Source organism: Diabrotica virgifera, chromosome 9, assembly GCF_917563875.1.
Source record: "Diabrotica virgifera virgifera chromosome 9, PGI_DIABVI_V3a".
Taxonomy (NCBI): Eukaryota; Metazoa; Arthropoda; class Insecta; order Coleoptera; family Chrysomelidae; genus Diabrotica; species Diabrotica virgifera.
In genome coordinates this window covers 191,090,925-191,106,538 of record NC_065451.1, presented here as the reverse complement: position 1 = coordinate 191,106,538, position 15,614 = coordinate 191,090,925, and the positions used below count along the sequence as shown (strand labels likewise).

General features: G+C 32.7%; 1 protein-coding gene across 3 annotated transcripts in view; it reads left to right on the top strand.

Moving 5' to 3' along the window:
• The first annotated feature begins 1,580 nt into the window (after nt 1-1,580).
• The window catches only part of LOC126892894 (uncharacterized), a 232,487-nt gene continuing 218,453 nt past the window's right edge, over nt 1,581-15,614 (top strand). For all 3 annotated transcript variants that reach the window (XR_007701038.1, XR_007701039.1, XM_050662717.1), the window contains exon 1: nt 1,581-4,413. Coding sequence is in view for 1 of the 3 variants with exons in the window: in XM_050662717.1 (XP_050518674.1) it covers nt 1,845-4,413 (2,569 nt within the window). In the remaining 2 variants the exon portion in view is untranslated. The remainder of the gene's footprint in view (nt 4,414-15,614) is intronic.

Here is a 15,614-nt window from a genome sequence, read left to right as displayed (position 1 = left end):
TTCTGGAGTTTCGAGGGAGTCCGGCACTAAATTGATGCAAACAGATTACATGAGGGGTTTTGGTGTTATTGAAGTTATACTTCTTTAGGCGCGATTGAGATTGAGGGTGAATTTATATTGATCTGCGCGCATGCGCACACCGACAATTTGGTATTAGTCTTTATACGGGCTCTGATTGGGTGTTGAAATGATCTGTCAATAATTGTTCAATATGGAGGTTATCGGTAAACAAAAATGTTGTATAATATATTAGTTTTTATTGTTGTGAGGACAGAAATAAAATCAAATTTATAATTATAGTGACTTTTTAAATAGTTTTGAAAAGCCACAGGTACGTAATTCTAAATGTTTCAGTTGTATTCGAATAAAAAATTATCTTCATACCTATTTGGAAAATGTAAAAAAAAATAATGTACTTACCAAGTACTTGCTATGCTATACCCCTAGTAGGCAATGCTTTAATTTACATAATCTGATTACGAACAAACTTTCTACAAATTTTCATCTAATGTATGGTTTTCTTACTCTATATATTGTTGTATTTTAATTCGACAAAAATCAAACTAATAAAAATTCATATAAACAAAATGTCAAAAAGTTGTTCAGTTTGTGTATATTCCCACATGACGTATACGCGAAGGTGGTGCAGTTTGAAATCGCTTCGACTCTCGTACGGCGGGATACACGGGAAGTAGGTTCAAGCCCAAAGCAAGTTATATCATTTTTTTATTTTTTTTTATAGATTTTATGATTGTAAGTATATTATTATATAATTTTTTTCAGAAAATACGTATTTAATTAAAATTTTTGGCAACAATTATTGTTCAGAAATCATTTGTGGCATTTTTCAATGTGTTTGTGTGTGTTTTATTCTTTTATTTTTTTAATTTTTGGTATTGTTTTAATAAAAACTTTTGGAAAGTAGTAGAGAAACTGTTTAAAGTATATTGATTTCGTTGAAATCATATAATAGAAGTATAACTTCTTACGTGAGTACAAAGTACACACATTCTTTTTTGAACAAGAATAGGTACGCCATCAGAACTGACCACCGAAGCAACTGATGCCCACGGTCACTTCTAAGGCATGTTATCTTCTGGAGTTTGGAGAGTTTTGGGCACCGGGAGTCGGTTCTGATGAAGTATTCGGAAAAAACCCTCGAACCACCGGATGACGTGTCTGGAGTACCTAACCCTGGGCACTGGGTGTTCTCCGGAGGTCGGTTCTGATGGCGTAGTCGTGTTCAGCAACCCCAAAACGCTCCTAGTAACAAAATCTGGCCCTTGATTTGATACATTTATTTCGACATGTTTACGCACTTTTGGATGTATTTTAAAGCACTTTCAAATGCAACTATGCATTTTCATTTATTTTTTTATAGTAGACTTTTTTCCTGATATCATCCTGAACACAATGCAAAAAGTTGCTGTATTTAAAAATCGATTTATGTTGTGCTATAAATGCCCAGCAGGTAAATAACAGTCCGACACACGGAGTATTAGTCATATCCGTCCTTCAATGTCAATGTATGTGACGTTTAAAACGCCAAACTTTAAGATCTGTCAGTGTCAGTCAGTTCGTCAGTTTTCGCTAGCTATTCAGTCGTGCTGCTGCTCATTTCGCACCTCTTAGTAGTAAAAAAATGTAGTTAAATATCACAAAAAGTAGTTTTTTAGTAGCGCAAAGTTCTGGTGAAAAATATGTTAATTTTGTACGCGGAATGTGCGAGTAACGGTACGTGACAGTGTGCACAAGAAAATAGGAATAATGTTTTATTGATATTTGGCACAAAGTATTTGTTTATTTGTTATTTTGCATTGGCTTAATTTTTTTTATTGTAAACCATGGATGAAGATACAGAACAATCTCCTCCAAAAGTCCCAGATTCGCCCAAACCGCTAGCTTTTACGATAGATTTTGGTAACACTAAAAACGTTGATACTCAAAGGCAGAAGGCTTTAGCAGAAAAGTTTCAAAAACGGCACAAAAGGGGACAATCGCTGTCTAAACTGGAAGACTCCCCTACAGTAACACATCCCAAGCAACATCCTCTAACAGGAAATCTCCCAAGAAAGTTTAGTTTTCAATCTGAAGGGTATTTTTCTTCAGATGAAAAACCAGATAGAGTCAAAAGTGCTAATGCCCGCATTGGTACCTCAAGTGCCAAACGCAGTGACTTAACTCTTTTATTAAAAAATGTTACTACAGACAGATTAAATCACACAGTTTCAAATGCTGCAGACAGGATGACTCAGTCTTTTCCAACCTCAGCTCTTTCATCCATTTTGAGCCCGGAAATTGAACTGAAAGACGTTTCTAGTCCAGAATTAGACCTCATTAGCCCTTTTAGTCCCAAAGAACAATCTAGTAGTCAAGAAAGCTCCAACTCTGGTAAGAAAATTCAATTTTTAAGTCCTGAATGCGAAAAGCTTTATATTGGTGAAAATAGTGAGCAAGAAATGTTTGTTGACAGTTCTGAATATGATTTCGATAAGTCTGATACTGCGAGTGATGCAGGAACATATACCCTAGATGCTGACAATTACTCAGAGGAACAAAAAGCAAGAATGAGCATCGATAGAGAATTTAAAATTGAACAAATTTCAGTCCAAAAGAAAACTGAAGAGTATGTGAGAAGCTTAGCTACGATGAGAGATAATGTTCTGCAAAACGCTGCACTAATAAATCAAAGGAATTTTAAAGAAAATGAAGTTCTCAGAGGTATGCACAGTATGAACATAAACTTGAACAATATTCCCAAATCACCGAAGTCACCTACTGTGAAAAAAATGCCCGCAGCTACACCTACACAAGCTCATAGTATATTGTCTCCGATCATGTCTCCAACACAGAACATATCTATTACAGATGTGCAGCACATTGACGAACCCCTCAATAACAGTGACTGTGATTTAAATAATACTTTTACGAAAATTATGTTTCCTAGTCCTAATGCCAAAAGAGATGGATTAAAACAAAGTTACGATCAGGGCTCAGTGATATCGGTAACTTCAAGTGGAGCGTTTAAACCGAAAGTTGAGAAGAAACCAGATAAACTGGCGAGTCTTACGAAGTCTGAGGTGCAAGTTCAAGCCTACATAGACGACAAAAATTATGCCGATGTGTTCACAGAGCCACCAGCTAAAAAGGACAACAAGAAAGTTGTTCCCAAGTTGACAGCTACTATCGTTAATGTGCAAAGTATAGATGTACAAAGTTCTGTTGATTCTAGTGGTGTTTTAAGTGCAAATATCGTTGTCACTCCTAAAAGCGTTAATAATCTACCACCTACTGTGGGAGGATATTCAGCCAAAGTAGCTTCGTCCAAGATACCTTCACCAACACATATGGTGTCTCGTCCACGCAGCCGAAACAGTGTAAGTTCGTTAAATATAGAATTTTCTGACAGTTCTCTAGATACTGATTCCATTTTAAAACCTACTCAAAACTATATCAATTCTCTGCAACAGAGGTTGTCGTTAGATAGTGATCCTGATAGCGATTATGATGTTCGTGTTCAATTAAATAATACTGCACATTTGTTAAAACAGAAAGCTTCACATACTAGACACAATTCTTTAGACGACAGAACTATGAATAATTCGAACAAATTAGAACACTTCCAGAACAAAAACCTACTGGGTATTGATCAAACTTACTCAAATTTGTTAAATCAATATTCTCAGAATAAGGTGATGCACAAAATACATAACTCCCCAAACAATTCACCAATCAGACGATCCAGCAGTTTTTCCACCAAAAATCAAATTCTTTCATCCAAAAATACTAATGTTAATGTAGTTCAGAAAGAGTCTAATATCCGTAATTCTCCAAATGTTAGTCGAAACACCACTATACAGAGGAGTTCCTCCACAGCATGCATAAAGCCAAATTATATTTTAAATCGAAGGGGAAGTACGGAACATCAAAAGATTGACAGGAGTCAATTTGGTGATACAGAGTCGAGTAGTGAGGAAGACTTTGAAAAGAATAATCAGAAACGTAAAGACTTATCTAGTATAACAAACACTAGGTGCAATAGAGCTTTTAGTTTAAGAAGAGCACGAGCAGACAACGAACCAAGCCCTCTGAAATGTCCAAATACTCCAGAAATGAGGCGAAAGATCTTCCAGCCTGAGTTAAAACACGAACGAGCAATTTCTGTTGATAGAAAACCGATGAAAACTAACGAAGTGCAGAGTCGATATTTATTAAATATAACTAAGAAACCCCCCGCGCCAGTGACTCCCAAGGATGTGAAAATTGTGCCAAAAGTTCAAAATGCGACTAACAAGTCTACGCCTGCTAGGCCGCAAAGTTTCGCCAGGACAGATAGTGGTAGATTTAGTATGCGAACGAGTAAACCGCCCATTACGAATAGTGCTTCGAAAGGACTTAAGAAAGATGGAAGTGGTAAGTCAAATAACTTTTTATTTTGTATAACTTTTTTTATTTTTTAACTTTTTTGTTTCATATGATCAATTTGATTTCTTATTTTTTGCAATTTTTTTGTATGATGAAATAACTATAATGAAAATCTTCACGTATTTTTATTTTAGACTGTAATAACTCATTTATACAAGGTCTTTCTGATAAATCTCACATTAGACAACTCTGAAAATGTGAGAATCTTCAATCTGAAAATTGTTTACTTTTCTTTAGGTACTTATATTATGTTGACTATACAAAATCATTTTTTGTTATGCAAATCATTAAACGATATATTATACATAATCTATTAATGAATTAAGGTGGTTTTGCTTTAAAATTTTCCCCTTTTAGCGTTGACAAAAAATACAAGGTGACAACTTCAAAACTTAACAATATCTTGATTAATATCTTAACATGATTAATTAGCATATTTCGATTTCGACAAATAATGTGAAACATTCATTTAATGGGAATATGCCACAATTTTAATTGGAAATATTATTGTGCTTTTAACAGTATTTTAATTTATTAATATATTTTAACACTTAACTTATTTAGTTTTTATTTTAATGGAACACTGCGCGTCAAAGAAAACGGCCGGCCCACAAAATTGGTCATTTTTGATGTCTCGAATTTCCTAAACCTGTTTTTCCTAAATAATATTTTTGTTAAACACGTAAATTTTCATTGTATACTGGGTGGACCAATCAAACTGTGTTTTTCTCAAAGTTCACAACACCCTGTGGAATATTCTTAGACAAGCCGAAAACGGCGGGTTCGTTGGGAAAAATATTCCCATGAGACATCCCAGAATAAGGTTCAAGAAGTCGCCCACGTGAAAAGTGGGCCAAATTTTTTTAACAATTTTTTTTTAATCAAATTGCAAAAATCAATATTTTTGGCCGGAACAATTTTTTTGTAGGTTTTTTTGGACCATTCTGGATAAAAAAGGTCTCCTATATTTTTCCCCTAAAGTTGATCGTTTTCGAGTTATAAGCAATTTAAAATTGAAAAAAACGAAAAATGGCGATTTTCAAGGCTTAATAACTCGGTTAAAAGTTATTATTATGAAAGTCAGAAAGTGACCAAATCAAAGTTTAATGCCTCCCGACAAGATCCCAAAGAAATTTTTGTCATTATTTTATTACTAAGCTGTTATTTTTAAGTAATAATATTGAGCGCCATGCACGTGGTAGGCAGCCGTAAATGTGAGTGCAAGTAAGATGCACAAATGGACTGCCAGAGTGGCATCTCTCTCTCGCACTCAGCATTTACGGCCGGCTACCACGTGCATGGCGCTCAATATTATTACTTAAAAATAACAGCTTAGTAATAAAATAATGACAAAAATTTCTTCGGGATCTTATAGGGGAGGCATTAAACTTTGATTTAGTCACTTTATGACTCTCATAATAATAACTTTTAACCGAGTTATTAAGCCTTAAAAATCGCCATTTTTCGTTTTTTTCAATTTTAAATTGCTTATAACTCGAAAACGATCAACTTTAGAGAAAAATTATAAGAGACCTTTTTTATCCAGAATGGTCCAAAAAACCTACAAAAAAATTGTCGGGCCAAAAATATTGATTTCTGCAATTTAATTAAAAAAAATTGTTAAAAAAAAATTGGCCTACTTTTCACGTGAACCTTGAACCTTATTCACGAATGGGATGTCTCACGAATGTAATTATGCAAAAAAATCTCATGAGAATATTTTTCCCAACGAACCCGCCGTTTTCGCCTTGTCTATCTAGCATTTATAAAATACTGAAACATAAAACCCAACTATAGCCTCAAGTTTTCTTAACATTCTGTTTTTTGTTTCATTCGTTTATGTTGGATAATAAAAAAGTTAGGTACTTTAACAACTAGCCATGTTCTTCATCAATACAGGGTGTTTCTAAATAAGTGTGACAACCTTTAAGGGGTAATTCTGCTTGAAAAAATAATGACTGTTTGCTTTATAAGCATACTTATGTCCACAAATGCTTCGTTTCGAGATATGGGATGTTGAATTTTTTCTTACAAACTGATGATCTATTTATTGCTCTAAAACGCATTTATTGCTCTAGTTATTGCGCATTTTTTGAAATACAATTAAGAGTTTTATATTCACTATTCACCACTGGTGTGCATACCGGTAATATGACCCTCTATTTATATTCATTCCAGTCCTGCTAGTGAAATTTCCATTGTAGTCTAGAAGGCTGCAACAGTTAGCTAGTTTTCCCTAGAAGCAGGTTATTGTACCCTTGGGTGTTGTAGGGTAAAGTGGCATCAGATCAGCGTTTGTTTATTTGGGATCTGAACAGACAAGTTTTATGTCAAGATTTGATTCAGACCTTGCAGATACATAAATCACAACTTTAATTCAAAATATTTGACATTTGGATATCCACATTGGAAATTTTGGATTAAAAGGTTCAATCTCCCAGCAAAAATCAATGTTATCCTTGCAATTTTAAATGGAAAGATGGTCAAGTGACATCTTTTTTTTCTAAAGGTGCCTATCTTCTAGAGATGTTGGCGGCTTCATTGATCCATCTTATTCTATTCACAGCAGCTTGAAATAGATCAGTTGACATATATCTAATTTATTTTATTAGTTTAATTGTTCTTGCCCTACACCACTAAGTATGTGGTTACAGGGTTTTGAAAATTATATTATTTAATTTTTTTTACTACTATTTTAAATTTATTATTTTTTTGCTCAAAAGTCACCAAGTAATTAACAGAAGTTGCAGAAGTAATTAACACATGTTAATAATACCTACTTGTAAAGTTATTATGTAAATAAAAATTATTTTATTGAGACTTCCGCTAGTTGATTTCAAAATAATAATAATTAACTTGTAGTTAAAAGAATAATCAAAAAGTTATCTAATCATAAAGTTTTTATGGTAAATAAATCTGTGGTGTTTTTGTAAGTCTTATCTAAGGAATTACACAGCTAGTCTTCATTCTTCCTAATGCGCTACTCTGCTTAGTGATGTTAGAAGAGAATATTCTCGAGAATATTCTCGGCCAGAAAATTCTCTCGAGAATATTCTCGGCAAAAATTTTCTATATTTTCAAAAACCGAAATCAAAATAAAAACTAGATACTTAGGGTCAAATTATTATGATTTAAAAAATATGTAATATTGTTTTTGCCAATCCCATGAACCACTAGCAAGGGTGTTTACAGTTTCAATATTTATTGTTTTGGTGCAATATTAACGTGCAAATATTTAGAATGGTGTTCATTTAAGCAGAGCAGAACAAGTTGAGGAAACTGAGTTTGTAGATAATTTAGCAACTTTAAAATATGGTGATGAGTCGGCTGAAATAATGGCAGATTTGGCACTTTATCGGTCTAAGGAGTGATTTTTTGGAAAACCATACGTTGTAAAATCAATTGAACAACTAGACTTAATCATACGGTGAAAAGGTACATGTTTCGGAACAAAATTAACTAAAATAGTAGTTGATATATTAAGTATGCCTTCATCCAGTGCAGCGACTGAAAGAAGTTTCAGATGGTTTTTTTATCCACTCTAAAAGAAACCGGCTCACTGCTTAACGGGCTCGTAAGGTAACTTTTATTGCTCACAATTTAAAATTGTTAAGACATAGACCAATCCATGACTGAGCTGGCCACTCGTGAAAAACAAAATCCCACAACTCATCAGTACCTACATTAAAATGCAGATTGTAGATGACTAGGATGAGCTAATGATAGAAGAAAAATATTCTGAATCTGAGGTCTCATCTTTTATCATACCACATCGATTATTTGCTGTTAACAAGAACATTTTATTTTTTTATCAAAGAAATTTTGTGTTTTCTGTTGTTTTTGTATTTTTTATATATAAAAAAAACTGTTGTTTCGTCTCATAATTTTGTATATAAGATCATGATTTTTAAAACCCTATTTTTCATCTTCAACAATATTCTAAGTGCGTCATGGGGCTCATTCTCAGAAAATTCTCCATATCGAGAATATTCATGAGAATATTCTCCGATTTTTCATTCTCGAGAATTTTCCAACACTAACTCTGCTATAATAATGTTTTTTAAGCAAAACAAATTTTCATAATGAAAAGTACATATCTCTCTAATGTGATTTGTGAGATAATAAAGATTACTAATTTTAAATTGTAAAACAATGTTTTATTTAATAATATTAAAGATGTGTTTCGAGCTCTTCAAAATGGCACTCATATGAGAACAATTTGGACGTTTTAGGTATTTTTTTTCACTATCTTTACTCCATCTACCGCTGCTCTGAAGAGTTCTATGGAACGGAGGGGTGAATGGCTAATTTTATTCATACTTTATATTTTCGAGGGCGCTGAAAACGAAGATGAGTTTATTTTGAATTTTATGTGGGGGAACATTGTCAAAATCGCAATTTTAACCTAAAAATAAAAAAAAATAAAATCACGTTTTTTGGGTTTACCTCGTTACAACTCTGTTCCATTTTAATATTTTTTTCTGAAATTTTTACAGTATATAGCTCTAACATTTCTGAAGACAACGGTACCTGTATCAAGCTTTTATTCTTATCCTGATAAAGGTTATGAATTTTTCAAAGGAAAAGGTGGTGATTTGTGCATTGCAAAGTTTCATCGCAAAAGTTGAGTGACGAAATTTAAAATTTAGCCTTTTAATCACGTTTATGTTAAAATAGAGAGTACAAAGAAGTTTTCTGGTAAGTTTTAGATCAAAATGTTTTATAGAAAAAAAAAATAGTGCAACTTTTAATGTCGACATTAGTAATCCCCAATAATATAACGCTTATTTTTCGAGATACTGACCATGTGTGGTGAATGGCTAATTTTGGTCTTAGATTATGTTTTTGACCGTGATGAAAACGATAATTAAATTTATTTTAAATTTTAGGTGTGGAATATTGTCAAAATTGCAACGTTTTTTTGCGTTTAGCTCGCTACAACTCTGGTCCGTTTTAATATTTTTTTCTGAAGTTTGTGTACTATATTATATCACTCACTTTTTTGAAGACAATGGTTTCTGCTTTAACACGTTCGCACCTGACTACCACTATACTGGTAGTTCGAGTTTGCCATAGTATACTGACTACCACTTTACTGGCTCTCAGCTCTACTAATTTCAATGATTTATATATTCACACAGACCAGGAGAAAAGGAACGAGATGTAGACGCCGTATATGTATGTAGTCTCTAATATTGTAATCTTTGCCAGTATACTGGTAGTTCGTTCCTAAGGAGTAAAACTAATAAAAATAATAAATAATCATTTCGTTGTGAATCTAAACAAAAACAGTCTTATTTTAGTTAGTTCAGAAAGCGCCAAAAGTCCTCTAAATAGTTTTAACTTTTGTTAGAGTTTCTTCAGAGAGCACATCGTCGGCTAAGAGCCCGCGCAAACTGCAGACTTTTTAATCGACCGATAGTTTAGTCCATGATGGGTAAGCTCATCAAACTTTTTTGTCGGTTGAGACTGAATCAGTGTAATGTACGCATCTGCATACCTCTCTGTACTGATTAAGAAGCCGACTAAACTATTGGTCAATAAAAAGTCTGCCGTCTGCGCGGGCTCTTAGAGTGTTAACCTTCTAACTCCATTTTTCACTGTTATTGATATTGGGCTGGGATCTGGGTCTGTGTACCTTCATACACCACCCCACAAACCTGCCGACACCAATGTAGTTTAGAAATAACTATCTCTAAACTACACTAGGCCAGCGGGCTTGAGGGACAGTGTATGAAGGTACACAGATCCAGAAACCAGCCCAATATCACTCACAGTGAAAAATATAATTGATTCTCTCTGAAAAACCTGATCGACTCTGACGGCCAGAATTTTGGTGGTTCAGAGAGAATCAAATATGTGCTCTCTGAAGAAACTCTAACAAGAGTTGAAACTAGCTACAGCACTTTTGGCGCTCCCTGAACAAACTAAAATAAGACTTGTTTCGATTCACAACGAAATGATTATTTATTATTTTTATTAGCTTTACTCTTATTCTGAGTATTGGGTAGGTATTGGGAACTAATCTTTGTTGGAATTTGACCGTGCTGGACAGGTGGAAAGTGAGATGCAACTTAGATCTCTCTCGGCCTTCTTTGCTCCGGCGATTCGTTGGCTTGCAAATTTTTAGAAGCTACGAATGGTGTAACCAGAAGATTAGTTCTAATATTATTATTATTAAAAGTAAAACTTTCGTTAGTAGTTAATTAATAAATTTATTTCTTATAGGTTTAAGTTTAGAATGATAATTATGTTTCTTTTGTAATAAAAAAAATGATAAGACCAATTTTTTCCCAATTATACAGCGATTATTCTTGTTTATTTTGTATAGATTAGCCTGCCAGTATACTGGTATTCAGTATATAGTTAAAAACGTACATCTATATCCTGACTACCAGTATACTGACAGGCTAAGTAAACCAAAAAAAATGTTTAAATATCTATATACTAATCCATGTGTCCGAGTTTTAATCCAATACTCCCGTTTTTTACCTAAAAACCCATATCCGTTTCTGAGGAACGTCTAGTATCAATAGGTTAGGTGCGAACGTGTTAAGCTTTTAGTATTATTCTAGTAAAAGTTATGAATCTTTTAAAGTACAAGGTACAGATTCGTGAATTGCAAAGTTTAATCGCAAAATTTGACTGACAAAATTTGAAACATAGATTTTAAATCCAATTCAAAAATAAAACATGAGTACAAAGAAGTTTTCTGGAAAGTTTTGGATCCAAATGTTTTATAGAAAACAAACGGTGCAACTTTTAACATCTACGTTATAAATCACCAAAATAACGCTAATTTTTCGAGGTACTGATCATTGGTGGTGAATGACTAATTTTGGTCTCACTTTATGTTTTTGATGGTGCTGAAAACGAAAATCAAGTTTATTTTGAATTTCAGGTGGGAGAACATTGTCAAAATCACAATTTTGCCCTAAAAATTAAAAAAATTAAACCACGTTTTTCTTAAAATTAAAGTTGCACCATATTTTTTCTATAACACATCTAGACCTAAAACTCCCCATAAATCTTCTTTGAACTCTATGGTTCAACACAAACGTAATCAAATAGATGAATTTTAAATTTTGTCACTTAATTTTTGCGATTTAACTTTGCAATTAACGAATCTGCACCTTTGATTTTTTTAAATTCATAATTCTTAAGAAGAAAAGACTGAAATACTACAGTGGCTTTCATAGTCTTCACAAAGGTGAGAAATACATGCTGTAGAAATTTTAGAAAAAAATATTAAAATGGAACAGAGTTGTAGCGAGTTAAACGTAAAAATTCGTGACTTCACTTTTTTTTTTCATTTTTAGGTTAAAATTGCGATTTTGACAATGTTTCCTCACATAAAATTCAAAATAAACCTCTTTCTCATTGTCAGCACCATCGAAAACATAAAATAAGACCAAAATTAGCCATTCACCGCCCATGGTCAGTATCTCGAAAAATAAGCGTTATTTTGGGGATGTATAACGTCTATATTAAAAGTTGCGCCATTTTTTTTATTAAACATTTTTAAATAAAACTTTCCAGACAACTTCTTTAAACTCTATGTTTTAACATAAATGTGATTAATAAGATCAATTTCAAATTTTGCCACTCAACTTTTGCGATTAAACTTTGCAATTCACGAATCTGCACCTTGTACTTTAGAAAATTCATAACTTGTACTAGAATAAGACTAAAATCTTAGATACCGTTGTCTTAAAAAAAGTGAGCAACACATAGTGTACAAACCTTAGAAAAAAATATTAAAATGGACCAGAGTTCTAGCGAATTAAACGCAAAAAAACGTGATTTCACTTTTTTTTTATTTTTATGGTAAAATTGCGATTTTGAAAATATTCCCCCACCTAAAATTTAAAATAAATTTCATTTTCATTTTCAGCACCGTCAAAAACATAATCTAAGACCAAAATTAGCCATTCACCATCCATGGTCAGTATCTCGAAAAATAACCGGTATATTGGGGATTTCTAATGTCGACAATAAAAGTTGCACTATTTATTGCTATAAAACATTTTGATCTAAAATTTTCCAGAAAACTTCTTTGTACTATCTATTTTAACATAAACGTGATTAAAAGGCTAAATTTTAAATTTCGTCATTCAACTTTTGCGATTAAACTTTGCAATGCACAAATCTGCACCTTTTCCTTTGAAAAATACATAACCTTTATCATAATAAGAATTTAAGCTTGAAACAGGCACCGTTGTCTTCAGAAGTGTTAGATCTATATACTGTAAATTTCAGAAAAAAATATTAAAATGGAACAGTTGTAGCGAGGTAAACGCAAAAAAACGTGATTTTATTTTTATTTTTTTTAATTGTAAAATTGCTATTTTGACAATGTTCCCCCACATGAAATTCAAAATAAATCTCATTTTCGTTTTCAGTACCGTCAAAAACATACAGTATGTCTAAAATTTTCCATTCACCTCTCCGTGGTCAGTACCTGGTCATTTTGGGGGTGGCTGCCGCTAGCCAATTACGTGTCCCAGATATTGTTACTTTTTTTTATTTTTTATTGTGTTTAGGTACTATTTCGTATTCTTTGTTCATTTCTCGCAATACTTCTGTGTTAATTTTCTTCTGTGCCTATGTTATTCTAAGGATCTTTCGTAACAGCACATTTTAAATAACTTCAACTTATTTGTAGACCGGGCAGTATCGTCGCCCCCGCTAGCCCAATTATTCCGATTCGATTTTTTTGCACAAACTTACTCAAAAAGAGGTCCTTATAACATATCCACAGGGTGCCGGGCGGTGCCGTGGTCGAAAATTTTTTTACACAATTTTTTTTAAACAAATTCACAAAAATAATTTTATTTAAACAATTTTTAGACCACGGCACCGGCCGGCACCCTGTGGATATGTTATAAGGACCTATTTTTGAGTAAGTTTGTGCAAAAAAAATCTAATCGAAATAGTTCCGCTAACGGGGGTGACGATACAGTTGGACTATAGCGCTAATTGTTAATAACTAAAAGTAACAGCTTTGTAATAAAATAATGCCAAAAATCTCTTCAAGACGTTGAAGAAGATATTTGAATCTTGATTTTGTCAGTTTTTGAATTTCATAATAATTTTTAATTGAGTTATGAAGTCTTAAAAATGGCCATTTTCGCATTTTTCAAATTTTTAATCGCGTATAACTCGACAACAGTCAAGTTTAGAGAAAAATGACCAGAGACCTTTTTTACTCACAATTACCCAAATCATCTAAAAAAAATTGTCGGAAATGAAAAAATTATTTTTGTGAATTTGTTTAAAAAAATTGTTTAAAACATTTTTCGACCACGGCACCGCCCGGGACCCTGTGGATATATTATAAAGACCTCTTTTTGAGTAAGTTTGTGCAAAAAAATCTAATCGAAATAGTTCCGCTAACGGGGGCGACGATACAGTTGGACTATACCGCTAATTGTTAATAACTAAAAATAATGCTTTGTAATAAAATAATGACAAAAATCTCTTCAGGACGCTGAAGAAGGTATTTGAATCTTGATCTTTTCACTTTTTTAATTTCATAATAATAATTTTTAATCGAGTTATGAAGCATTGAAAATGGCCATTTTCGCATTTTTCAAATTTTTAATCGCGTATAACTCGACAACAGTCAAGTTTAGAGAAAAATGACTAAAGACCTTTTTTACTCACAATAATCCAAATTATCTAAAACAAAATTGTGGGAAATGAAAAAATTATTTTTGTGAATTTGTTTAAAAAAAATGTTTAAAAAATTTTTCGACCACGGCACCGCCCGGCACCCTGTGGATATGTTATAAAGACCTCTTTTTGAGTAAGTTCGTGCAAAAAAATCGAATCGAAATAGTTCCGCTAACGGGGGCGACGATACAGTTGGACTATACCGCTAATTGTTAATAACTAAAAATAACAGCTTTGTAATAAAATAGTGACAAAAATCTCTTCAGGACGTTGAAGAAGGTATTTGAATATTGATTTTGTCACTTTTTGGATTTCATAATAATCATTTTTAATCGAGTTATGAAGCCTTGAAAATGGCTATTTTCGCATTTTTCAAATTTTTAATCGCGTATAACTCGACAACAGTCAATTTTAGAGAAAAATGACAGGAGACCTTTTTTGCTCAGAATGACCCAAGTTATCTAAAAAAAATTGTTGGAAATAAAAAAATTATTTTTGTGAATTTGTTTAAAAAAAAAATGTTTAAAAAATTTTTCGACCACGGTCTATTGTGTGTTCTTGCTGTAATGTCTAGCTTTAAGTCCATATTGTAGTATCGAAAACATGTAGCACCTCAGAGCTCTTACTCTCAGTTCTAACCTAAGGTCTTTATTACAGAGAATTATTTTCATTTTTACAAACGCATTTCTTGCTATTTCTATCCTGGGTCATTTTGATAACCTATTATTAAATGTTTTTAAGTATTAATTGTGTAGTTTGTGATGCTTGTTATCTGCTTCTATTTCTTCCTATTGTTGCATTTATCTTTCCATTATTTTATTTTCATAATTTTCGTTCTGTCTTGTTCTTAATCTCCCTTTGCTTCTTCGTTAGATTGGGATCCACCCTGTAACTTTTTGATCATTTAGTTTGCCGATCTTCTCATGATGTGTCATATTCATTCCAAGCATTATTATTTAATTAATCTCACTATATTTTCATTAACTAACTTTTTTTCGATTTCTTTGTTTTTTTTTAATCTTCTTTCTCGTATAAAGTGATACCAGATCCTATGATTGTTCTCATTATTTGCTTCTTTGTTTTTGTTCTTTTTGATTTGTTTCTCTCAAATTTTTGCGTAGTTTTATGTTTTTCTCATCTTTCTTTAAGCCTGCGGAGGTGAAAATTCTATGTTATGCAGACGATACTGTCAATGATCACGCCCTGTAGGGAGGATAAGGTACAAGGGTGGGTATACATCGAAATATGTTTTAGTCTTATGTTTTGTGAACATTTCGTTTTTTTAATTTCCCTGATATCTTTAAAAACAAAGAATATAATAGACGGTTTTAATATGTTCCTCATCGCAATTTAATTAAATGCCTATGTCCAATTCAAATCAAACTCCTTTTAGTCCAGAAAGTCACTGCGCATCCGCTAGGAAAAATATTCTAATTCGGATTTTTTGCACAATATTACTCAAAGAGGACTCCTTTTAACAAATTTGCATGTTGCCAGCACCAAAAGGTGGTCAA